Source organism: Daucus carota, chromosome 5 (genome assembly GCF_001625215.2).
Source record: "Daucus carota subsp. sativus chromosome 5, DH1 v3.0, whole genome shotgun sequence".
Taxonomy (NCBI): domain Eukaryota; kingdom Viridiplantae; phylum Streptophyta; class Magnoliopsida; order Apiales; family Apiaceae; genus Daucus; species Daucus carota.
In genome coordinates this window covers 3098894-3126655 of record NC_030385.2, presented here as the reverse complement: position 1 = coordinate 3126655, position 27762 = coordinate 3098894, and the positions used below count along the sequence as shown (strand labels likewise).

General features: G+C 33.0%; 4 protein-coding genes across 4 annotated transcripts; all 4 read left to right on the top strand.

Annotated features, from left to right (window-relative positions):
• The first annotated feature begins 1602 nt into the window (after window positions 1-1602).
• LOC135152671 (zinc finger CCCH domain-containing protein 43-like) lies at window positions 1603-4054 on the top strand. The gene is made up of 6 exons (XM_064093215.1): window positions 1603-1609; window positions 1721-1776; window positions 2185-2268; window positions 2660-2905; window positions 3125-3283; window positions 3827-4054. The coding sequence occupies exons 1-6, from the start codon at window positions 1603-1605 to the stop codon at window positions 4052-4054; spliced, it is 780 nt and encodes a 259-aa protein (XP_063949285.1).
• A 2359-nt stretch (window positions 4055-6413) lies between these two features.
• Window positions 6414-8321, top strand: LOC135152670 (zinc finger CCCH domain-containing protein 34-like). Its single transcript, XM_064093214.1, has 3 exons — window positions 6414-6752; window positions 7588-7671; window positions 8064-8321. Exons 1-3 carry the CDS (start codon window positions 6414-6416, stop codon window positions 8319-8321), a joined length of 681 nt encoding a protein of 226 aa, XP_063949284.1.
• A 5936-nt stretch (window positions 8322-14257) lies between these two features.
• Window positions 14258-16157, top strand: LOC108221173 (zinc finger CCCH domain-containing protein 67). Its single transcript, XM_017395070.2, has 4 exons — window positions 14258-14362; window positions 14759-15004; window positions 15225-15383; window positions 15927-16157. The coding sequence occupies exons 1-4, from the start codon at window positions 14348-14350 to the stop codon at window positions 16155-16157; spliced, it is 651 nt and encodes a 216-aa protein (XP_017250559.2). The 5' UTR covers window positions 14258-14347.
• A 6562-nt stretch (window positions 16158-22719) lies between these two features.
• Window positions 22720-25882, top strand: LOC108221172 (zinc finger CCCH domain-containing protein 34-like). Its single transcript, XM_017395069.2, has 5 exons — window positions 22720-23055; window positions 24030-24113; window positions 24482-24727; window positions 24947-25105; window positions 25652-25882. Exons 1-5 carry the CDS (start codon window positions 22720-22722, stop codon window positions 25880-25882), a joined length of 1056 nt encoding a protein of 351 aa, XP_017250558.2.
• The last annotated feature ends 1880 nt before the right edge of the window (window positions 25883-27762 follow it).

Here is a 27762-nt window from a genome sequence, read left to right as displayed (position 1 = left end):
TCATTGAAATCAATCTCTGGCTGTTGTGAATAGCCTTTCGCGACGAGCCTTGCCTTGTTTCTTTGTACTGAGCCATCTTTCATTTTTCAGATGCATCGTGCTTTGGCATGCATAGAAAGTTGTGTGAGAATCTTCATTTTGTTTCTGAAAATTAATCTGGTTTGCTTGTTGAATATCACGTGATCTGCAATCCTTAGATAAATGACCAAATCGATGACATTTATCACATTTTGGCTTGCCCTTGAACCAACAATCTTTATTTGAGTGACTAGATCTGTTGCAAATAGTGCAGTGCAAAGAAATTGGTCTACCAAAATCTGGCCTGCCTTTTCCTCTTGATCCGTTCCTGAAATTTCGAAAATTATATCTTAGGTTCCTGCCTCCGCGAAACTGAGTGATAGTTGAACTTTCTCCTTGCTTTTGATTTGAGATATTGAGCTTTGACTGAAATGCTGCTTCAACGGGTTTTTCAGATTGTCTGGACGTCCTTTGCTCAAATGATTTTAGAGACCCCATGAGTTCTTGAACAGTTAAAGTTGCAAGATCCTTTGTTTCTTCAATCACTGAAACAATAGTATTGAACTTTTCCGGCAGACAAACAAGAATTTTTTCCACCTGTCTTTTGTCAGTAATGTCTTCTCCAAATGATTTCATTTGATTTATCAACTCAAAAAATCTAGTAGAGAAATCATTAAGAGTTTCATCTTCTTTCATTTTTATATTCTCCAATTCTCTTCTTAAGGTTTGGAGTTTAATAGTTCGTACCTTTGCATCTCCTAGATATTCTCCTTGAAGAATGTCCCAAGCCTCCTTTGCTGTATTGGCTCGCATTATTCTTGGAAATATAGCTTTTGTTACAGCTCTTTGGATTATTGACAGAGCACTGGCATCGGTTTGCCTTAATTTCTCCAAATTCTTTTGATCCGCATCTGAGATAACAGCTTCATCAGGAGGTTCTTTGTATCCCTTCTCTACGATCTCCCATTGATTAAGAGACCTGAAAATGGTCTTCATTTTAACTGACCAGAACTCATAATCTTCGCCATTGAATTCTGGAATAAATTGCTGACTTGAGAAATTTGTGGAGGAACTGAATGCTGCCATTAAATCTTGCTGCTTCCTCTGATTTGTTTGTAACGTGGCTCTGATACCAAATGTTGAGTTATATGAGGCTGTAAAGTAATATACTTTGTATTAATTCAATATGATTTAACTTGAATACATAAGACTTGACTAAACCAGCCTTTATATAGATAGGCTTATATGAGAACATAAAAAGACATCACAAGCACATTAAATCAGATACATGTATATTCTGAATACATTGAACTTTAGAATACATGAATCTTGGAACACAGCAGGATCCTCCAGAATAGCATGACATTCAATACGTTAATTTCCAACAATTAGGAAGAAGTTGGAAACCTAGAGTTTAGAGGTGTGACCGACTTCTTTATTTATCCCATTTCCTGGTACACTAAGAATATTTGTTAGATTTACTAAACCCTAGGACTGTGATTGGGGACAAGTTCCTCTTATCTTGCTAGGTGAAAAGTTGACATCTTTTTTCTTGACTCAAAACTCCAATTTTTAACAGGAATGATGCCTTGTATAGTGTGATTTTCTGAATGTGGATGACTATGTCTTATATTCCTAAATGTAGGCTGTGATTATTATAAAATCAATATAAATAGGGAACATTGTATTATCCTTGCTTCAGGTTTCCATGATAAACTTGTGCCGACAAGACTTGTTGCGCCCAGATCTCCAGTTATGGTATATATAAAAAAAAAGAAATATGTATGCATCGGAATAGAAGTGAATGAAACTTTATACAAGTATCAGGGCCATCGACATGTGCCTGAAACTTTTATAGTTTTACCCCCACCTCTTTAACTTTGCACATGTTCTATTGTAGTTCCTGTTTATAGTATATTCTTGCCTCGGTCTTGAAATTTAGGAAGTCATTTTGTTGCACCTGAACAATATTAATGGATTACAATAGTTGCCCTTCTATACAATAGTAATGAATTAATATTGTCTTTGTACTGAACAATAATAATGGTACAAAAACATTGGATTATTATATGATCCACTTAGTATCTGGCTTGCTTGTTGAGCTTATATATACATGAATGTTTTTGTTAGCAATTTATTATTCTTTTGCCCTTGCTTTGCATGTAGTATCTAACACCTGAAGCCTCTCTGGATGAAACTGTCGTGGCTCCGGCTTTCGAATTTAATATTCCTGGCATGGCAATTCAACAGGTACAATCTTGTCATCTCTTCAACTTTTTAGTTTTTACTTATAGAATCAAGGGCATTATAATATACATTTCTTTATTCATTTTATCGACAACTCTATTATACTTCTTTAAAATTAAAATATAAAAACAGGACTGAAAATTCTAAGGTTTTCTAAAGAAACCCAAACATGTATATATTGAACATAATGCAGTTAATTATGCCAAGTGTTTGGAATTACAGAAGAAAATTGCTAATGTATGTTTCTTACAACAAAATCATAATTAATCCCCATTCAACAAAATTATAACACTACAGATTTGAAACAAAAGGATTTTGATGTTTATCTTGCAGTACTTTAGACCAAGTTATGTTAGGGTGAAATACTGACGACTTTGTTCACACAATTCATCAGGGAATGAATGAATATTATCCTCACTACATATATAATGGTTCAAGCAATTATGGTTTTAATGGTTGGTTTGATCAGTCGGAACCATCTCCCATGGAAGGAGGATTCCCTCTTTCTGGATATGTACCTATGGAAGATACTATGCCAAGCTGGTCATTTGGACCAACAGTAAACGAAATTGGTCAGGTTGACCCCTACATGTATCAAGCAGCTCCAGTTTCTCCTTACTCTGAATGGAGTGGAAATCAGGTATTTAATTAGTGTAGTATTTAGACTGCTTATCCGGCATCTCCCGATTGGTTAGCTCATTAAATTTGAGCTTTCCCTGTTGAGAATCAATCGAACATATACATACTTCAACCCCCGTGTATATATTTGTTGGGCAATATATATAACTGTGTAAGCATTCAGAATATAACTTTGATGATATAATTTTCTGTGCTATTTCTTTTCCTTAATTTAATGAAGGTTCCTGTTTGGCAAAACAAAGAAAGGTGCGAGTCAATTCCTCCTACCTTTTCCATGAAAGCTGCAGCAGCTTCTGCAAAGCCCTTCTACCCAAACCAAGAAAGAGTGCCTCCAAAACAAGAAGAGAATCTAAATGACGGAGGCTTGCCTCTAAGATCTGTATGTGTTTTTGCCTCATACTTCGATGAAACATTGACTAGTTCATGCCTTTCAATATTCCAAACTACTTATTGAGATATTATTTTCCTACCAGGTTGTTAAGATGACGGGTAATATCGGTGTTACTAATAAATTTTTATATGTGTTTTTGCCTATTTTTTGTTTAAACATTATAGTTAATGTCCTTCAGTATTCCAAAACTACTTGATCAACTTTTTTCTACCACCTTAAGATGACTGGTAATATACTAATAACTTTTGACATGAGTTTTTGCCTTATTTTTATTGAAACATTAAAATTTACTGTAGATCGATTAGATCAATTAAACTATAACATATATGAAAATATTTATATGTAATTGTTGACCAATTTTAACACTCCAATTTGATGAATAGACATAAAAAAGATGCTATTTGTATAGAGTTCTCATACTCATGGATGCAAATTGAAATTTTCTAAAACAGGTATCCGTAATTGATTTTTGACAATAGCATGATGTAGAATGCAATTCCCTCTTACCTTTTCTTATTCGTGATGATTCAGGATATGGAGGTCTGTCCATTCTATGGTCACTACGGGGTTTGCAAGGAGGGGCCAGCATGCACTTTCAAACATCCAACAAATCTGGGCAAGACTGTTCCTCCAGCTGGATCTGAAGAGGCTCCGGTCTCTGCTGATGGAATTCAAGAAGCTCGGGTTCCTCCTTCTGGATCCCAACAAGCTCACCAACCCCAGCTTCCGGATCTGAACAGTACTCAAGATAAAAACTGATTCTGTGATGCAGCAGCCTTATTTTCTGCATAAGGATTCTATTTCATTATGAGCACATGCCTGCTCTGAAACATTTTGTTGCTATTTGAGTTTTTCTTTGCTATCATAAAACTGTAAGGTTTTATTAGTTTGTATAAACAAAATAAGTAACTAATCTCTGAATCATGGAGACATGATGGTTAGTCTCCCTTTGGATCACCTTTTCAGTTCTCTTCTTGGTAAAATGGTTAAACAACAAATTTCAATTCATATTTAAAGGTTTGATTTAAGATATTTTAAATAATTATTTATACTATACATGTATATTTGGATGATATTTTGAATTTTTTTAGGATATTATCGAGTCTTGTCTCACATGTCATAGATCTTCAAGTCCTTGAAACTCATATTTCTCAGTTTGTTAATAAGCAAATTTTTTATTAATCTCATAAGCAGAGACATCAATTGTGAAAATAATTTTTTTTCTTTTAATACGAACAAGCGTAACAATTTACGAGAGGTACGAGTCATTTTCTAGTACTGTCATCTATAAATTCAAGTCCTGATTAGGTTGGAAGTGCTGAGTTTTGAATGACAATATGTTAATCTTACGAATATGTTTAATTTTGAAATATCTATGTGAAGGGGCTAGTATTGTGCGAGAAATATTGAATAATTAAAATGAAAGACCTCCCCATTAAAGTGACCATGAACAACGAATATTAAACATGTGTTACCACCATCTCAACAATTAATAACTAATAATTAAAAACTTTAAACAAATAGTAGAGGGAGTACGATATATTTGACATTTGCATATGAGTGAGACATTGTATGAATTGTTCATGAATATGAATTTATACTAGCTAGTGCGCTTAATGACATGATTGTTCATTGTCATAAAATTTCGGCGAGGCTTATAGAATTTATATAGTTAAAATAGAACTCACTGATAATCTATCTACATCAAAATTTATAAAATAAAATTCATTTATTCTTAGGGCATACGCGCTTTTATAGGCCTTTCGTTATGGATTCTAGTAAAAACGCAAGAGTTCTGACTAATCTCCTTTCTAAAGATATAAGATTTGACTTCACTAGTAAGTGTCTCTATTTTTTTGATCATTTTAATAAAAAGTGAACCTCCATCACCATCAATAAATCACTCGATTGGAATCACCCTTGTAAACTGAAGTGGGAGGCGTACCATTATGCTATAAAAAGTCTTATAAAACATATACCACACATTCAATTAAAACAAATCGAAGAAAAAAGAGAGATTGGTTCGATTTGTTATGAAAAGAGAAAATCTACTTATTAGTGAATTTGATAAGTACATATTTTATATATTTTTGAATACAAATATTTTGGGTTATAGACCGACCCCCTCACAACCGAGTAAATTCGAATTCGACTAATAGAGACGAGCGTGCCAAGCATCTACCAAGCGTCTCCTGAGGGAGTTGAACACAACTACCTTGTGGAGCTCTTTTTGTATACTTATTGTTTGCAATTTTTTGGTAATCTTGTTGGTTAATTGATTATTTTTAATGTATTTTGTAGAAAATTCAATAAAATAGGAATTAATATAGGAAAATAAAAAAAGAAAGTAAGAAGGCAAAGAAAAAGGAAAACAATTAATATACTTGTCCGGAAATAAAAAGGATATTTTAAGAATTCAACACGTTATCAAAATACCTAAGTTTATTCAAATTTTGTATAAATAAAGGGCTCTTGTGTTTTATTTGACGCACCTCAATTTTGAAATCTATTTTAAATTTTTGTTTTTGTATTTCTTTATGCTCTAAGCCATCTGATAATTATATAGTTTATATCTATTTTAAACAAATAGTTTATTTCTTATTTATGTATTGTGAGTGGATATTCATTTATTTAAATAATGGTAGATTCATAGAATGCTACTCCATTATGAATTATGATATGTTCCCTTGTTAAAATATATTTTGTGTGCCTATACCTAATATTGGGCTTATGTTTTCTTTAGTATCCACTATAGCCTTTTGGCCCACACAAGAAACACCCACCCTTGAAACTACATAATGTTCAAAATAAGATGGCAAGAGGGGCCAGTTCCATGTATGATGCAACTAAGTAAATTAATATCTCAGTCACATACATGAGTAGATTAGAATTGCAATAAATATCTCAGTAGATATGACTATCTTGCAGCAACTCATTTCAAAATCTACCTTTGGATCTTGCAATTTAATGCCACATTCTACACTCTTCTTTTCTATCTTTAAATTGGCTTCATTGCAGAATGATTTTTCCCAAGTCTGTGTGTGCATGCTAATCCACAGAGAGAACAAGAGGGGTTGTTTTCTGAGCTTAGGGGCTATAGTTCTTGATTTGAGTGACAATGGAGGGAAGTAGCAACCAGCATTCTCGGAACCAACCCAAAGTCTTGTGTTTTGGAACAATTAATTTTAGTGATTATCAGGGACTTGAAGTGCCTGCAGGTTCCAATAATACTGATTCTTTGAGCCAAGAGGTTCAGAACTCAGCTATGAAAGATCCGGTACATGGAAAGAAGCTGAATGCCGAAGGAGGTCCTATGGTTTTGAAAGATGGAGAGCATGGGAACCAGAAGTACCCCATAAGGCCAGAGGTGGATAATTGCTTCTATTTTATGTATTATGGTCGGTGCAAGTTTGGATTAAATTGCAGATATAACCATCCATACGATCAGGTGGCCCAGGTATAAAATAATTTAACTTGGTTTTTCTTTAAACTGATTTACCTTTATCTATATTTATTAGGAAGAAGTTGGAAACCTAGAGTTTAGAGGTGTGACCGACTTCTTTATTTATCCCATTTCCTGGTACACTAAGAATATTTGTTAGATTTACTAAACCCTAGGACTGTGATTGGGGACAAGTTCCTCTTATCTTGCTAGGTGAAAAGTTGACATCTTTTTTCTTGACTCAAAACTCCAATTTTTAACAGGAATGATGCCTTGTATAGTGTGATTTTCTGAATGTGGATGACTATGTCTTATATTCCTAAATGTAGGCTGTGATTATTATAAAATCAATATAAATAGGGAACATTGTATTATCCTTGCTTCAGGTTTCCATGATAAACTTGTGCCGACAAGACTTGTTGCGCCCAGATCTCCAGTTATGGTATATATAAAAAAAAAGAAATATGTATGCATCGGAATAGAAGTGAATGAAACTTTATACAAGTATCAGGGCCATCGACATGTGCCTGAAACTTTTATAGTTTTACCCCCACCTCTTTAACTTTGCACATGTTCTATTGTAGTTCCTGTTTATAGTATATTCTTGCCTCGGTCTTGAAATTTAGGAAGTCATTTTGTTGCACCTGAACAATATTAATGGATTACAATAGTTGCCCTTCTATACAATAGTAATGAATTAATATTGTCTTTGTACTGAACAATAATAATGGTACAAAAACATTGGATTATTATATGATCCACTTAGTATCTGGCTTGCTTGTTGAGCTTATATATACATGAATGTTTTTGTTAGCAATTTATTATTCTTTTGCCCTTGCTTTGCATGTAGTATCTAACACCTGAAGCCTCTCTGGATGAAACTGTCGTGGCTCCGGCTTTCGAATTTAATATTCCTGGCATGGCAATTCAACAGGTACAATCTTGTCATCTCTTCAACTTTTTAGTTTTTACTTATAGAATCAAGGGCATTATAATATACATTTCTTTATTCATTTTTATCGATAACTCTATTATACTTCCTTAAAATTAAAATATAAAAACAGGACTGAAAATTCTAAAGTTTTCTAAAGAAACCCAAACATGTATATATTGAACATAATGCAGTTAATTATGCCAAGTGTTTGGAATTTCAGAATAAAATTGCTAATGTATGTTTCTTACAACAAAATCATAATTAATCCCCATTCAACAAAATTATAACACTACAGATTTGAAACAAAAGGATTTTGATGTTTATCTTGCAGTACTTTAGACTAAGTTATGTTAGGGTGAAATACTGACGACATCGTTCACACAATTTATCAGGGAATGAATGAATATTATCCTCACTACATATATAATGGTTCAAGCAATTATGGTTTTAATGGTTGGTTTGATCAATCGGAACCATCTCCCATGGAAGGAGGATTCCCTCTTTCTGGATATGTACCTATGGAAGATACTATGCCAAGCTGGTCATTTGGACCAACAGTAAACGAAATTGGTCAGGTTGACCCCTACATGTATCAAGCAGCTCCAATTTCTCCTTACTCTGAATGGAGTGGAAATCATGTATCTAATTAGTGTAGTATTTAGACTGCTTATGCGGCATCTCCCAATTGGTTAGCTCATTAAATATGAGCTTTCCCTGTTGAGAATCAATCGAACATATACATACTTTAACCCCCCGTGTATATATTTGTTGGGCAATATATATAACTCATGTGTAAGCATTCAGAATATAACTTTGATGATATAATTTTCTGTGCTATTTCTTTTCCTTAATTTAATGAAGGTTCCTGTTGGGCAAAACAAAGAAAGGAGCGAGTCAATTCCTCCTACCTTTTCCATGAAAGCTGCAGCAGCTTCTGCAAAGCCCTTCCACCCAAACCAAGAAAGAGTGCCTCCAAAACAAGAAGAGAATCTAAATGACGGAGGCTTGCCTCTAAGATCTGTATGTGTTTTTGCCTCATACTTTGATGAAACATTGATTAGTTCATGCCTTTCAATATTCCAAACTACTTAATGAGATATTATTTTCCTACCAGGTTGTTAAGATGACGGGTAATATCGGTGTTACTAATAAATTTTTATATGTGTTTTTGCCTATTTTTTGTTTAAACATTACAGTTAATGTCCTTCAGTATTCCAAAACTACTTGATCAACTTTTTTCTACCACCTTAAGATGACTGGTAATATACTAATAACTTTTTACATTAGTTTTTGCCTTATTTTTATTGAAACATTAAAATTTACTGTAGATCGATTAGATCAATTAAACTATAACATATATGAAAATATTTATATGTAATTGTTGACCAATTTTAACACTCCAATTTGATGAATAGACATCAAAAAGATGCTATTTGTATAGAGTTCTCATACTCATGGATGCAAATTGAAATTTTCTAAAATATTTATATGAAATCGATTTTTGACAATGGCATGATGAAAATTGCAATTCACTCTTACCTTTTTTTATTCGTGATGATTCAGGATATGGAGGTCTGTCCATTCTATGGTCACTACGGGGTTTGCAAGGAGGGGCCAGCATGCAGTTTCAAACATCCAACAAATCTGGGCAAGACTACTGTTCCTCCTGCTGGATCTGAAGAGGCTCCTGTCTCCGCTGATGGAATTCAAGAAGCTCAGGTTCCTCCTTCTGGATCCCAACAAGCTCACCAACCCCAGCTTCCGGATCTGAACAGTACTGAAGATAAAAACTGATTCTGTGATGCAGCAGCCTTATTTTCTGCATAAGGATTCTATTTCATTATGAGCACATGCCTGCTCTGAAACATTTTGTTGCTATTTGAGTTTTTCTTTGCTATCATAAAACTGTAAGGTTTTATTAGTTTGTATAAACAAAATAAGTAACTAATCTCTGAATCATGGAGACATGATGGTTAGTCTCCCTTTGGATCACCTTTTCAGTTCTCTTCTTGGTAAAATGGTTAAACAACAAATTTCAATTCATATTTAAAGGTTTGATTTAAGATATTTTAAATAATTATTTATACTATACATGTATATTTGGATGATATTTTGAATATTTTTAGGATATTATCGAGTCTTGTCTCACATGTCATAGATCTTCAAGTCCTTGAAACTCATATTTCTCAGTTTGTTAATAAGCAAATTTTTTATTAATCTCATAGGCAGAGACATCAATTGTGAAAATAATTTTTTTCTTTTAATACGAACAAGCGTAACAATTTACGAGAGGTACGAGTCATTTTCTAGTATTGTCATCTATAAATTCAAGTCCTGATTAGGTTGGAAGTGCTGAGTTTTGAATGACAATATGTTAATCTTACGAATATGTTTAATTTTGAAATATCTATGTGAAGGGGCTAGTATTGTGCGAGAAATATTGAATAATTAAAATGAAAGACCTCCCCATTAAAGTGACCATGAACAACGAATATTAAACATGTGTTACCACCATCTCAACAATCAATAACTAATAATTAAAAACTTTAAACAAATAGTAGTGGGAGTATGATATATTTGACATTTGCACATGAGTGAGACATTGTATGAATCATTTGTTCATGAATATGAATTTATACTAGCTAGTGCGCTTAATGACATGATTGTTCATTGTCATAAAATTTCTGCGAGGCTTATAGAATTTTATAAAGTTAAAATAGAACTCACTGATAATCTATCTACATCAAAATTTATAAAATAAAATTCTTTTATTCTTAGGGCATACGCGGTCTTAGTCTTATAGGCCTTTCATTATGGATTCTAGTAAAAACGCAAGAGTTACTAATCTCCTTTCTAAAGATATAAGATTTGACTTCACTAGTAAGTGTCTCCATTTTTTTGATCATTTTAATAAAAAGTGAACCTCCACCACTATCAATAAATCACTCCGTTGGAATCACCTTTGTAAACTGAAGTGGGAGCCATACGATTATGCTATAAAAAGTGTTATAAAACATATACCACACATTTAATTAAAAAAATCAAGAAAAAAGAGAGATTGGGTCGATTTGATATGAAAAGAGAAAATCTACTTATTAGGGAATTTGATAAGTACATATTTTATATATTTTTGAATACAAATATTTCGGGTTATTGACCGACCCCCTCATAACCGAGTAAATTCGAATTGGACTAATAAAGACGAGCGTGCCAAGCATCTACCAAGCGTCTCCTGAGTGAGTCGAACACAGCTACCTTGTGGAGCTCTTTTTGTATACTTATTGTTTGCAAATTTTTGGTAATCTTGTTGGTTAATTGATTATTTTTAATGTATTTTGTAAAAAATTCAATAAAATAGGAATTAATATAGGAAAAGATAAAAAAAAGTAAGAAGGCAAAGAAAAAGGAGAAAAATTTATATACTTGTCCGGAAATAAAGAGGATATTTTAAGAATTCAACACGTTATCAAAAAACCTAAGTTTATTCAAATTTTGTATAAATAAAGGGCTCTTGTGTTTTATTTGACACACCTCAATTTTGAAATCTATTTTAACTTTTTTGTTTTTGTATTTCTTTATGCTCTAAGCCATCTAATAATTTTATAGTTTATCTCTATTTTACACAAATAGTTTATTTCTTATTTATGTATTGTCAGTGGATATTCATTTATTTAAATAATGGTAGATTCATAGAATGCTACTCCATTATGAATTATGATATGTTCCCTTGTTAAAATATACTAGCCTTTAACCCGTGCAAAGCATGGGCGTCTATATAAATTTAAATTTATATTTTATTAGTGTTTTAGTATTAATGACTTGAAATTTTATTAAATTATATTAACAAACGGGTTACTTTAAAATTGAACTTTTGCAATATGAGATGTAAGATTATGAGAGTAGCAGACTTTTAGTTATAAGTGAAGATGTAAGACTACGAGAACTCTATGTGTAGTAGACTTTTATTTATAAAGTGAATCACCAAACCAACCTAACCAAACAAAAATTTGTACAAAAGACAAATTATACCTTATTATAATATACTAGCCTTTAACCCGTGCGAAGCACGGGCGGGTATATAGTTCGTAATTTATTATTTATAATTTAAATTTTAACATTATTTTATTAGTATTTTAGTATTAATGGATTGAATTTTAATTAAATTATATTATTCAACTAACTATATCTCCTGATTACTTGAAAATGGACAAACCCTAATATATATGTGTGTGTCAGGATTTTAGTACATTTAATCTGAATTTCGTACACGTAGATTTTTTTTTTTTTTGTCAGGTTAGTACACGTAGATTTAAACATAAAACAAATTAGAAAATTCAAATCTTTTCCGAACATAGCCGATCGTGTAATACCTTTAAAATATCCAGTAATCTAAACAATCGAATTTCAAAGTAATTTTGTAATTTTGGTTTTTTTGACAACAATAACTTTCGAGATTAGAGTTAGAAAGAATTATGTAATGGTTCGTGTTTATATTGAAATAGAACATGTTAAATTTATATGAAGTTTCTTGTTAAAGAAAGATATTTAAAATTATATATTTATAATTTTATTTATAACATCATTATAATTTTTTAATGAAATATTATATGATAATGAATTGTTATGAGTGTTTTTAGTATTTGAAACTGTTTAACAATATAATACTAATAGACTCCACATTTGTAGACTTGTAATATAATACTAATAGACTCCACATTTGTAGACTTGTAGTACCAAAGGAGAGTACCAAACCAAAAAATAATAGACTCCACATTTGTAGATTTGTAGTACCAAAAGAGAGTACCAAACCAAAAAATATGACTAAAACCTTGTACTACAAATTATACCCATGTTGGCTTATTATAGTATAATATAGATAATATAGTATAGATTTTGTGTGCCTATATCTAATATTGGGCTTATGTTTTCTTTTGTATCCACTATAGACTTTTGGCCCACACAAGAAACACCCACCTTGAAACTACATAATGTTCAAAATAAGATGGCAAGAGGGCCCAGTTCCATGTATGATGCAACTAAGTAAATTAATATCTCAGTCACATACATGAGTAGATTAGAATTGCAATAAATATCTCAGTAGATATGACTATCTTGCAGCAACTCATTTCAAAATCTACCTTTGGATCTTGCAATTTAATGCCACATTCTACACTCTTCTTTTCTATCTTTAAATTGGCTTCATTGCAGAATGATTTTTCCCAAGTCTGTGTGTGCATGCTAATCCACAGAGAGAACAAGAGGGGTTGTTTTCTGAGCTTAGGGGCTATAGTTCTTGATTTGAGTGACAATGGAGGGAAGTAGCAACCAGCATTCTCGGAACCAACCCAAAGTCTTGTGTTTTGGAACAATTAATTTTAATGATTATCAGGGACTTGAAGTGCCTGCAGGTTCCAAGAATACTGATTCTTTGAGCCAAGAGGTTCAGAACTCAGCTATGAAGGATCCGGTACATGGAAAGAAGCTGAATGCCGAAGGAGGTCCTATGGTTTTGAAAGATGGAGAGCATGGGAACCAGAAGTACCCCATAAGGCCAGAGGTGGATAATTGCTTCTATTTTATGTATTATGGTCGGTGCAAGTTTGGATTAAATTGCAGATATAACCATCCATACGATCAGGTGGCCCAGGTATAAAATAATTTAACTTGGTTTTTCTTTAAACTGATTTCCCTTTATCTATATTTATTAGGAAGAAGTAGGAAACCTAGAGTTTAGAGGTGTGACCGACTTCTTTATTTGTTTGTTATATATGGTCATATATATAGTGATATGGTTGGTGATTTGAACATTGATTCATATAAACTCTTTCACAATTGTGTAAAACATCAATCATTTTTGCATAAAGTTATCCCATTTCCTGGTACACTAAGAATATTTGTTAGATTTACTAAACCCTAGGACTGTGATTGGGGACAAGTTCCTCTTATCTTGCTAGGTGAAAAGTTGACATCTTTTTTCTTGACTCAAAACTCCAATAATTTTTAACAGGAATGATGCCTTGTATAGTGTGATTTTCTGAATGTGGATGACTATGTCTTATATTCCTAAATGTAGGCTGTGATTATTATAAAATCAATATAAATAGGGAACATTGTATTATCCTTGCTTCAGGTTTCCATGATAAACTTTGTGTGGACAAGACTTGTGATGAAGACTTGTTGCCCAGATCTCCAGTTATGGTATATAAAAAAAAGAAAGAAATATGTATGCATCGGAATAGAAGTGAATGAAACTTTATACAAGTATCAGGGCCATCGACATGTGCCTGAAACTTTTATAGTTTTACCCCCACCTCTTTAACTTTGCACATGTTCTATTGTAGTTCCTGTTTATAGTATATTCTTGCCTCGGGCTTGAAATTTAGGAAGTCATTTTGTTGCACCTGAACAATATTAATGGATTACAATAGTTGCCCTTCTATACAATAGTAATGAATTAATATTGTCTTTGTACTGAACAATAATAATGGTACAAAAACATTGGATTATTATATGATCCACTTAGTATCTGGCTTGCTTGTTGAGCTTATATATACATGAATGTTTTTGTTAGCAATTTATTATTCTTTTGCCCTTGCTTTGCATGTAGTATCTAACACCTGAAGCCTCTCTGGATGAAACTGTCGTGGCTCCGGCTTTCGAATTTAATATTCCTGGCATGGCAATTCAACGGGTACAATATTCTTGTCATCTCTTCAACTTTTTAGTTTTTACTTATAGCATCAAGGACATTATAATATACATTTCTTTATTCATTTTTATCGACAACTCTATTATACTTCTTTAAAATTAAAATATAAAAACAGGACTGAAAATTCAAAAGTTTTTATAAAGAAACCCAAACATGTATATATTGAACATAATGCAGTTAATTATGCCAAGTGTTTGGAATTTCAGAATAAAATTGCTAATGTATGTTTCTTACAACAAAATCATAATTAATCCCCATTCAACAAAATTATAACACTACAGATTTGAAACAAAAGGATTTTGATGTTTATCTTGCAGTACTTTAGACTAAGTTATGTTAGGGTGAAATACTGACGACATCGTTCACACAATTTATCAGGGAATGAATGAATATTATCCTCACTACATATATAATGGTTCAAGCAATTATGGTTTTAATGGTTGGTTTGATCAATCGGAACCATCTCCCATGGAAGGAGGATTCCCTCTTTCTGGATATGTACCTATGGAAGATACTATGCCAAGCTGGTCATTTGGACCAACAGTAAACGAAATTGGTCAGGTTGACCCCTACATGTATCAAGCAGCTCCAGTTTCTCCTTACTCTGAATGGAGTGGAAATCAGGTATTTAATTAGTGTAGTATTTAGACTGCTTATCCGGCATCTCCCAATTGGTTAGCTCATTAAATTTGAGCTTTCCCTGTTGAGAATCAGTCGAACATATACATATTTTAACCCCCCGTGTATATATTTGTTGGGCAATATATATAACTGTGTAAGCATTCAGAATATAAATTTGATGATATAATTTTCTGTGCTATTTCTTTTCCTTAATTTAATGAAGGTTCCTGTTGGGCAAAACAAAGAAAGGAGCGAGTCAATTCCTCCTACCTTTTCCATGAAAGCTGCAGCAGCTTCTGCAAAGCCCTTCCACCCAAACAAAGAAAGAGTGCCTCCAAAACAAGAAGAGAATCTAAATGACGGAGGCTTGCCTCTAAGATCTGTATGTGTTTTTGCCTCATACTTTGATGAAACATTGATTAGTTCATGCCTTTCAATATTCCAAACTACTTAATGAGATATTATTTTCCTACCAGGTTGTTAAGATGACGGGTAATATCGGTGTTACTAATAAATTTTTATATGTGTTCTTGCCTATTTTTTGTTTAAACATTACAGTTAATGTCCTTCAGTATTCCAAAACTACTTGATCAACTTTTTTCTACCACCTTAAGATGACTGGTAATATACTAGTAACTTTTTACATGAGTTTTTGCCTTATTTTTATTGAAACATTAAAATTTACTGTAGATCGATTAGATCAATTAAACTATAACATATAAGAAAATATTTATATGTAATTGTTGACCAATTTTAACACTCCAATTTGATGTACAGAGACAAAAAAGATGCTATTTGTATAGAGTTCTTATACTCATGGATGCAAATTAAAATTTTCTAAAATATTTATATGAAATTAATTTTTGACAATGGCATGATGAAAAATGCAATTCACTCTTACCTTTTTTTATTCGTGATGATTCAGGATATGGAGGTCTGTCCATTCTATGGTCACTACGGAGTTTGCAAGGAGGGGCCAGCATGCCGTTTCAAACATCCAAAAAATCTGGGCAAGACTGTTCCTCCTGCTGGATCTGAAGAGGCTCCGGTCTCTGCTGATGGAATTCAGGAAGCTCATCAGGTGCCTCCTTCTGGATTCCACCAAGCTCACCAACCCCAGCTTCCCGATCTGAACAGTACTCAAGATAAAAACTGATTCTCTGATGCAGCAGCCTTATTTTCTGCATAAGGTTTCTATTTTATCATGAGTACATGCCTGCTCTGGAACATTTTATTGCTATTTGAGTCTTTCTTTGCTATCACAAAACTGTAAGGTTTTATTAGTTTGTACAAACAAAATAAGTAACTAGTCTGTGAATCATGCAGACATGATGGTTAGTCTCCCTTGGACGCCTTTTCAGTTCACTTCCTAGTAATGGTTAACCAACAATTTATCACTTTAGGATGATTTAAAGAATTATTTATACTATACTCATGTATTTGGATGATATTTTGATTTTATTTGGTTTCTTTTTTTAGGATATTATGGAGACTAGTCTCACATGTCATATATTTCAATGTCCTTAAAACTCATATTTTGGATTTGTTTATAAAAATTTTGTTATTAATTTCTTAGACAGAGACACTAATGTGAAAATAATTTTTTCCTTTTATACAAACAAGTGTAACAACTTACCAGAGTTACGAGAGTCATTTTCTAGTACTATCATCTATAAATTCAAGTCCTAATTTGATTGCAATTGCTCGCTGAGTTTTGGATGGTAATATGTTGGTCTTTCGAGTATGTTTAATTTTTTAATATCTACGTGGAAGGGGCTAGCTAGTATTGTGCCAGAAATATCAATTTAATAGTTAAAATGAAAGACCTCCTAAACCGTGACCATGAACTACGAATATTATTAAACCGGTGTTACAACCATCCTAACTGTTAATAACTAATAATTAAAAATTATGGACAAATGTTAGTGGGGGTAATATATATATTAAATTTGTAGATGAGTGAGACATTGTTTGAATCTTTTGTTCATTATATGAATTTTTACTACTGTGGTTAGGGACATGATTGTGCATTGTCATAAAATTTTTGTGAGGCTTATAGAAGTCTATATAGAAAAAATAGAACTCATTGCTAATCTATCTCCATCAAAATATATATGATAAATTGTTTCATTCTTAGGTCATACCCGTTCTTATAGCCTTTCATTATGGGGGCCAGTAAAAAGGCAACAATATTGACCCATCTCCTTTCTAAAGGTATAAGATTTGACTTCACTAGTAAGTGCCTACAATTACTTGAACATTTTAACAGAGAGTTAACCTCCTCCCCTATCAATAAATAACTCCATTGGAATCAACCTTATAAGTTGAAGTGGGAGGTGTATGATTATGCTATAGAAAACTTGAGAAAACATATACCACATACTCAATTAAAAAAATCAAAGAAAAAAGAGAGATGGGGTCGATTTGATAAGAAAAGAGAAAATCTCCTTATTAACGAATTTGATAAGTGCATATTTTATATCTATTTGAATACAAACATCAGTGAGCGATTTTTTACCAAGAGTTTTGAACCGCCCCACTCATAACCGCGTAAATTCGAATTCTACTAATAAGTGTGCCAAGCTCGGGACCGAGTCTAACACAACTAACTTGTGGATATCTTTTTGTGTACTTATTGTTTGTTTTTTTCGATAATCTTGTTGGTTAATTGATTATTTTCAATGTATTTTGTAGGAAATTCAATAAAACAGGAATTCAAATTGAAAAAGGAAAAATAAAGAAGAAGGCAAAGGAAATAGGAGGAAAACCTATATACTTGTCCCACAATAAAAAAAATATTTTAAGAATTCAACTTGTTATAAAAATATCTTAATTGTTTCAATTTTTTTGTATAAATAGAGGGCTCTTATCGTCTATTTAACACAGCTCAATTTTTAAAGCTATTTTAAATTTTTTGTTTTTGTAGTTAAGGTGTATTTATTTATGCTCTATCCCATCTCATAATTATATAGATATTTTACATTCATTATGATTTCATTTTTCAAGCCGTTATTTTTGATTTTCCGGTGGTGATTTTTGGTTTGACGTTGGTGATTTTATATTTGCCGATGGTGCTTTTATGGTGGTCGTCGGAGGTGGTGGTGGCTCGAAATGGTGGTCGATGGTGGTTGGGGTGGCAGGTGGTGGAGTTAGAATGAAGATGGAGATAAAATATTTAAATATTAAAAACTAATGTGTGGTGATAGACTGATATATGATATAAAATGAGTGATCAGGAATGGATCCAATATCTCATAATAACATAGGTTTTCATTTGAACAAGACCCTATATATATAAGGCATTTGCTTAAATACAAACCACTGTTAACTATAAACGTACAAACCAGCTATATGCCCATCACCATCTCCACCGTTGTTCTACCACTTCTTCAAACATACTGCGGCCTACTCCACCCCTCTGCTCATGGCTTCCTTCTTCTTTCTCTCTTCATCTCTGTTCATATTCGCCACCAGCCTCTTTGCTGACCCTCATCTCTTTTCCCACCTCCACATCTATACAATCTTTTAACGAATATATGCTCTTTTTATTGTATTTTTAATTAAATAAATAAATTATTCTCCCCTATTTGTACTAAATCGTTGAGTTTAGTGATGGCCGGAATTAACTGTGCTGGTGATGATCGGAAGGTAATATGTATATATGTATTTAATTAAGTGAAGAAAATGAAACAATCACTAAATATAATTGTTCGGCTTAATGACCTTTTAACCCTTGAAGTTTGGGTGTAACATCTGATGCGGCCTCGAAGTTTAAAAACGAACCTTTCGACCCTGAAAGTATCTTTGTCGTACCTTTTAGCCCTTATGGCGTATACCGGTATATAACAGGGTGGACAAAATTGACATTTCACACGTGAGGGTTAAAAGGGGCATTAAACATTAAGGGTTAAAAGGAACATCTAATGAATTTTAATGTATTCTTTAGGGGTTAAAAGGAACGAGATGTATCCTTTAAGGGTTAAAAGGTACGCCCAAACTTTACCCCGAATATGAATTGTCAAGTTTATCCCCCGATTTATACCGGTATTTTTAAAAAGGGCTAAAAGGTACACCAAAAATACTTTGAGGGTCGAAAGGTACGTTTTTAAACTTCAAGGCCGCATCGGAACTTCCACCCATACTTTGAGGGCTAAATGGGCATTAAGCCTAATTGTTCTAATCACTAGTTTGTAGGTTTTTATTTTAATTTGGTTTGTAGTAGAGTACGATCCGTGTGTGTGTGTCCTATGTCTATGAAGTCCACAAAATATTGAACGATTGGGGTCCAAGAATGCTGATGTTTTGAGCCAAGAGATATAGACTCATCTCTGAAGGATCGGGTAAATGGAACGAAGAATGCAAAAGGAGGTCCTATGGTGTTGAAAGAAGTACCCCACAAGGGCAGAGGTGAAAAATTGCTTCTAATTTTGTGCATTATGGTCGGTGCAAGTTTGCTATATATAAAGGATCTGAACATACCTCCACATGCACTAAACAAGAAGCCTATACAGAAGTATCTCTCCAAATGTCAGTCATGGATGCTTGTTCTTCCAACTCCCCCAAAACAATCAAGAACAAAAACACCAAACAACACACCACTGTTGTTCAAACCTAGCTCCTAAAATTCCGGTGCTGATGTAGTCCAAAAGTTGACCTGATCCAACTCAGATTCAGCAGTGCAACTCTCATGGGCTGTATGCACTTCTCCCTGGCAACGGAATGACAGAAGTGCCACCCTCTGTGCTGGAAGACAATGCTATTGGTAACAAAGGCTTTTATCTGTATCCATTGGGGACATCAAACAATGCTGAGCCGCAGCTGCTTGATTTGTACGTTTCTCACATTTCCGGAACCCAAGCTCCTGAACTTGTTTCCTACATCTCCCGATTCTTGAATTCATATGGACATGGACAAAATGTTGATGTAGCTTGAATTTATTATGTTTAATTATTAGAAAAGTTTTATGTTGTCAAACAAATTTAGAGCTATGATTTATCTTTCTTATATTGAATACTACATCAATTAATAAATGATATTTTTTATTTTAATTTTATTATAGAGACATGGCATTTTGGTTGGGTTGATTAATTTCACAATTCATTTTAAAGTTTTAACAATCATGTGATTGCAACTCGAATTTGGTGTACACAAAAAAAATCACAATAACAATACAATATAATATAATATAATATATATAAACAATAAGAAATTATTCATAAAATTAATAATTTTTTGATTGTAGCTGTTCATCATAACAATGGATGTGTGGACAAGTTTAATATAGTAATAAGAAAATCTATTTATATAATTTATCCAAAAGATTAAAATGCAAGTTATGTCTCCTTAAATTTGTACTTGTATGTTTATGATTTTCTTTAGTAATGTTTTTGAATCTTATCATAATTAAATAATTACATATATGTGTTCAAAAATTAAAAATTACAAAATGTGTTGCTGTTTTAATATGCTAAATTTTTATGGACGCATTGCTTCATTCAACTCAAACATAGCCGGCTCTTGGTTGATTTTGGAATGGAGAAGTGTAGAGGAATATATAGGACAATTTGAGGACGATGACTACAAGCAAGCTGGTCCTAACAAACAAATCACATGAAATATAAAATAAAATAAATAAGGTTATTTTCTTATAATATTTGTTAATCGGAGGAAAAAAAGAACATTCACATTAGAACTTAATGCAGGAGAGATCAAGAAAAATTACAATTGAAGTTAGTTACTAAAAAGTCAAGAACAATCACAGTTGAACTTAGTTAGAGAAAGATCAAGAACAATAGGAAAATAGAAAGAGTAACAAGAAGAAGATGTTGCGTGCAAGGACTCTACTCTGGTGGAGTTTTATTTATCAAATAAATTTTTGGTGGGAGAGAAATTTAGTAAATATTATTAAAGGACAATCTCCACCGACTTCTTATCAATCTTCCCAACTTGATTAGGTCTACCACATGAGGTCAAGTGACTATGATCACGCAATGGATGGGAGAGATTTTAACACTATATGACTTTGATGAAGTTCTTTACTCGTCTCTCCTACCCACCTACCTAGATAACTTTCTTTGTACTTATACTAACGAGATTCCGGTAATTAAGAGCTTGCACTCGTGAATAGATTCCTTTTAACACACTAAAATAGATTTTTGATCCTACAACCCATTTACCCATACACTACAATAAAACCGGGTATTTATGACGGAAACTAAGCCTAAATCCATCATAAGTTAGCACTTTATGACGAAAACCTTCCGTCATTTTTGCTTAAGTGGTAAGCTCGAAAAAACGTCACAGTTTCCCACATGGCTCATAAGTAAGACCAAGCGTGGTAAGTTTACGTGATGGGACCCACAATTCATTATAATAATAGGTAAAATTATGGCGTGAAGTTCTTCGTAAGATAGCCATTTCACAACGGAACTTCGGTCGTATGTGCATTGTGAATTTCTTCTGTCATATATTTGGTTTTGATCTTGCGAAGGAATTTTCCGTTGGTCGCATGTAGTTATCTTACGACAGAATTTATTATGAATTTTTGTCATAAGTTTACTGCGGCCCCGGTTTCATATATTGTGGTTTGATTAATTTATCGGATTGTAACTAATGACAAAATCTCTTATGAAAATCTGTCCAAAATTATAGAGAAAATCTTGAATTTAATAGTGTCATATGGTATAACTCTTTAGAAAATCGGTTGCAAATAAGTGGAATTCGACATCTAGAATGAGTTTGTGTAATTTATTTCTATATGTATTGTAAGGACATCTAATAAGAAGATTTGGATCATGCGGTTCCTTAGAATTGCTTCGTGCAAATTCCACATGAAATATTTAACCCCTCATTATATTCCTCCGCAAATCCATAACCATCGGGTATTTTTTGTCTAGGGATCCAACTTCGATCATAATACATCTACATAATATACATATCAATTTCAATATGTACATAAAGAAAAATACAAACAAACAAAAATGCACACATATATAAATCAAATGATTCATAGCAATGCACATATAATTAAATTCTAGAAGAATAAGTAAAGATTTATTATATACTTACATTGATTGAAGTGATAATTGTTGTTGTCATCATGTCATATTTTGGGTGAAATCAAGAGAGAAGTATTTTGTTTTGATGGAAAAATGGAGCACAAATAACATGAACACAAATAGTTTATTTCTTATTTATGTATTGTGATATTTATGGATATTCATTTATTTAAATAATGGTAGATTCATAGAATGCTACTCCATTATGAATTATGATATGCTCCCTTGTTAAAATATATTTTGTGTGCCTATACCTAATATTGGGCTTATTTTTTCATTTCTACCGACTACAGCCTTTTGGCCCACACAAGAAACACCCACCCTTGAAACTACATAATGTTCAAAATAAGATGGCAAGAGGGCCCAGTTCCATGTATGATGCAACTAACTAACTAAATTAATATCTCAGTCACATACATAAGTAGATTAGAATTGCAATAAAAATGTGAGTAGATATGACTATCTTGCAGCAACTCATTTCAAAATCTACCTTTGGATCTTGCAATTTAATGCTACATTCTACACTCTTCTTTTCTATCTTTGAATTGGCATCATTGGAGAATGATTTTTCCCAAGTCTGCGTGTGCATGCTTAACCAGAGAGAGAACAAGAGGGGTTGTTTTCTGAGCTTAGAGGTTATAGTTCTTAATTTGAGTGACAATGGAGGGAAGTAGCAACCAGCATTTTCGGAACCAACCCAAAGTCTTGTGTTTTGGAACAATTAATTTTAGTGATTATCAGGGACTAGAAGTGCCAGGTTCCAAGAATGCTGATGGTTTGAGCCAAGAGGTTCAGAACTCAGCTATGAAGGATCCGGTAAATGGAAAGAAGGTGAATGCCGAAGGAGGTCCTATGGTGTTGAAAGATGGAGAGCATCGGAACCAGAAGTACCCCACAAGGCCAGAGGTGGATAATTGCTTCTATTTTATGTATTATGGTCGGTGCAAGTTTGGATTAAATTGCAGATATAACCATCCATACGATCAGGTGGCCCAGGTATAAAATAATTTAATTTGGCTGTTCTTTAAATTGATTTACCTTAATCAATATATTAGAATGCAGGAAACTTAAGACCAAGTTCTTTATATGTTTGTTTTGGTCGTATATCTAGTGATCAGGTTTTGGATTTGAACATTGATTCTTATATACTCTAACAGAATCACGTAAAACATCAATCATTTTTGCATAAAGTTATCCCATCTCGTGGTACACTAAGAATATTTATTAGATTTACTAAAGCCTAGAATTGTGATTGGGCATAAGTTCCTCTTATCGTGCTAGGTGGAAAGTTGATATCTTCGTTCTTGACTCAAAACTCCCATTGTTCACAGGGATTATATCTTATATAGTGCAATTGTCTGATTGTGGATGACTATGTCTTAGCTTCGTACATGTAGGCTTTGACGATTATCATAGAATCAGTATAAAATTGGGAACACTGTATTATCCTTGCTTGAGGTTTCCATGACAAAACCTTGTGTCGACAAGACTTGTGACAATGACTTGTAGCCCAAATCTCCGGTTATGGTATTAAAAAAAGAAAGATATCTATGCCTCGCAATAGAAGTGAATGAGGTTAAATTTGCACATGTTCTATTGTAGTTCTTGTTTACAGTATATTCCTGCCTAGGTCTTTAAATTTAGGAAGTCATTTTGTTGCTCTCAAGTACAATTTTTAAAGGATCATAATAGTTGCCCTTCTCAACAATAGTAATGGATTACTATTGTTTCTCTATTGAACAATAATAATGGATTATTATATGGTCCACTTAGTATCTGGTAATCTTTAACAATATAAATATTTTCTTACGTCCCATGATGCTTAACTAGGTGCTTTATATCAAAATCTGTACACATTTTTTTTCTTAGAGACAATTATATATTAAGATGCTTGCATATTGAGCTCTATATCTACATGAATGAATGATTCTGTTAGCAATTTATATTTTTTTTCCCTGATATACCTGTAGTATCTAACACCTGAAGCGTGTCTGGATGAAACTGTGGTGACTCCGGATTCGGGATTTAATATTCCTGGCCCAGCAATTCCTCCGGTACAATTTTTCTTTTCTTCAACCTTTTAGTTTTTAGCATCAAGGACATCGTAATATACATTCCATATTCATTTTTCTTGACAACTCTACCATACTACTTTAAAATTAACATATAAAAATAAGACTCAAAATTTTAAAGTTATCTAAAGAAACTCTAACACTTATTGAACATAATGCAGTAATTATGTCAAGTTCTTGTAATTTCATTATAATTGCTCATGTATATTTCTTAGAACAAATTCATAAGTTAATCCTCGTTCAACAAAATTATAACACTACTCTTTTGAGAAAAAAGGATTTTGATGTTTAACTTGCAGTACTTTAGACTAAGTTATGTTACTGACGACATTGTTTACACAATTCATCAGGGAATGAATGAATATTATCCTCACTACACATATAACGGTTCAAGCAATTATGGTTTTAACGGTTGGTTTGATCAATCGGAACCATCTACCATGGAAGGAGGATTCCCTCTTTCTGGATATGTACCTATGGAAGATACTATGCCAAGCTGGTCATTTGGACCAACAGTAAACGAAATTGGTCTGGTTGACCCCTACTGGTATCAAGAAGCTCCAATTTCTCCTTACTCTGAATGGAGTGGAAATCAGGTATTTAATTAGTAGTATATTAGACTGCTTAATTATGCTGCATGTCCCAATTGGTTAGCTCATTAAATTTGAGCTTTCCCTGTTGAGAATCAATAGAACATATACATACTTTAACCCCCCGTGTATATATTTGTTGGGCAATATAACTGTGTAAGCATTCAGAATATAACTTCGATGATATAATTTTCTGTGCTATTTCTTTTCCTTAATTTAATGAAGGTTCCTGTTGGGCAAAACAAAGAAAGGAGCGAGTCAATTCCTCCAACCTTTTCCATGAAAGCTGCAGCAGCTTCTGCCAAGCCTTTCCACCCAAACCAAGAAAGAGTGCCTCCAAAACAAGAAGAGGATCTAAATGACGGAGGCCTGCCTCTAAGATCTGTATGTGTTTTTGCCTCATACTTTGATGAAACATTGATTAGTTCATGCCTTTCAATATTCCAAACTACTTAATGAGATATTTTTTTCCTACCAGGTTGTTAAGATGACGGGTAATATCGGAGTTACTAATAACTTTTTATATGTGTTTTTGCCTGATTTTTTGTTTAAACATTATAGTTAATGTCCTTCAATATTCCAAAACTACTTGATCAACTTTTTTCTACCACCTTAAGATGACTGGTAATATACTAATAACTTTTTATATGAGTTTTTGCCTTATTTTTGTTGAAACATCAAAATTTACTGTAGATCGATTAAATCAATTAAACTATATAACATATATGAAAATATTTATATGTAATTGCTGACTAATTTTAACACTCCAATTTGATGAACAGACACAAAAAAGATGCTATTTGTATAGAGTTCTTATACTCATGGATGCAAATTATAATGTTCTAAAATATTTATATGAAATTGATTTTTGACAATGGCATGATGAAAAATGCAATTCACTCTTACCTTTTTTTATTCCTGATGATTCAGGATATGGAGGTCTGTCCATTCTATGGTCACTACGGAGTTTGCAAGGAGGGGCCAGCATGCAGTTTCAAACATCCAAAAAATCTGGGCAAGACTGTTCCTCCTGCTGCATCTGAAGAGGCTCCGGTCTCTGCTGATGGAATTCAGGAAGCTCATCAGGTGCCTCCTTCTGGATTCCACCAAGCTCACCAACCCCAGCTTCCCGATCTGAACAGTACTCAAGATAAAAACTGATTCTCTGATGCAGCAGCCTTATTTTCTGCATAAGGTTTCTATTTTATCATCAGTACATGCCTGCTCTGAAACATTTTATTGCTATTTGAGTCTTTCTTTGCTATCACAAAACTGTAAGGTTTTATTAGTTTGTATAAACAAAATAAGTAACTAGTCTGTGAATCATGCAGACATGATGGTTAGTCTCCCTTGGACGCCTTTTCAGTTCACTTCCTAGTAATGGTTAACCAACAATTTATCACTTTAGGATGTTTTAAAGAATTATTTATACTATACTCATGTATTTGGATGATATTTTGATTTTATTTGGTTTCTTTTTTTAGGATATTATGGAGACTAGTCTCACATGTCATATATTTCAATGTCCTTAAAACTCATATTTTGGATTTGTTTATAAAAATTTTGTTATTCGAATTCTACTAATAAAGACAAGTGTGCCAAGCTGGGGAGGGGTCTAACACAACTAACTTGTGGATATCTTTTTGTATACTTATTGTTTGTTTTTTTCGATAATCTTGTTGGTTAATTGATTATTTTTAATGTATTTGTAGGAAATTCAATAAAACACGAATTCAAATTGAAAAAGGAAAAATAAAGAAGAAGGCAAAGGAAATAGGAGGAAAACCTATATACTTGTCCCACAATAAAAAAAAAATTTAAGAATTCAACTTGTTATCAAAAAATCTTAATTTTTTCAATTTTTTTGTATAAATAAGGGGTCTTGTCGTCTATTTAACACAACTCAATTTTTTAAAGCTATTTTAACTTTTTTGTTTTTGTAGTTAAGGTGTATTTATTTATGCTCTATCCCATCTCATAATTATATAGATATTTTACATTCATTATGATTTCATTTCTCAAGCCGATTTTTTTTATTTTCCGATGGTGATTTTTGGTTTGACGGTGGTGATTTTATTTTTGCCGATTGTGATTTTATGGTGGTCGTCGGAGGTGGTGGTGGCTCGAAATGGTGGTTGGGGTGGCAGGTGGTGGAGTTAGAATGAAGATGGTGATAAAATATTTAAATATTAAAAACTAATGTGTGGTGATAGAATGATATAAGATATAAAATGAGTGATCAGGAATGGATCCAATATCTCACAATAACATAGGTTTTCATTTGAACAAGACCCTATATATACAAGGCATTTGCTCAAATACAAACCACTGTTAACTATAAACCTACAAACTAGCTAGCTGTGTGCCCATCACCATCTCCACCGTTGTTCTACCACTTCTTCAAACATACTGCGGCCTACTCCACCCCTCCGCTCATGGCTTCCTTCTTCTTTCTCTCTTCATCTCGGTTCATATTCGCCACCAGCCTCTTTGCAGACCCTCATCTCTTTTCCCACCTTCACATCTATACAATCTAACGAATATATGCTCTTTTTATTGTATTTTTAAATAAATAAATAAATTATTGTCCCCTATTTGTACTAAATCGTTGAGTTTAGTGATGGCCGGAATTAACTGTGCTCGTGATGATCGGAAAGTAATGTGTATATATGTATTTATTTAAGTGAAAAAAATGAATCAATCACTAAATATAATTGTTCGGCTTAATGACCTTTTAGCCCTTGAAGTTTGGGTGTAAATTCTGATGCGGCCTTGAAGTTTAAAAACGTACCTTTAGACCCACAAAGTATCTTTGTCGTACCTTTTAGCCCTTATGGCGTATACCGGTATATAACAGGGTGGACAAAGTTGACATTTCACACGTGAGGGTTAAAAGGGGCATTAAACATTAAGGGCTAAAAGGAACATCTAATGTATTTTAATGTATTCTTTAGGGGTTAAAAGGAACGAGATGTATACTTTAACGGTTAAAAGGTACGCCCAAACTTTACCCCGAATATGAATTGTCAAGTTTATCCCCC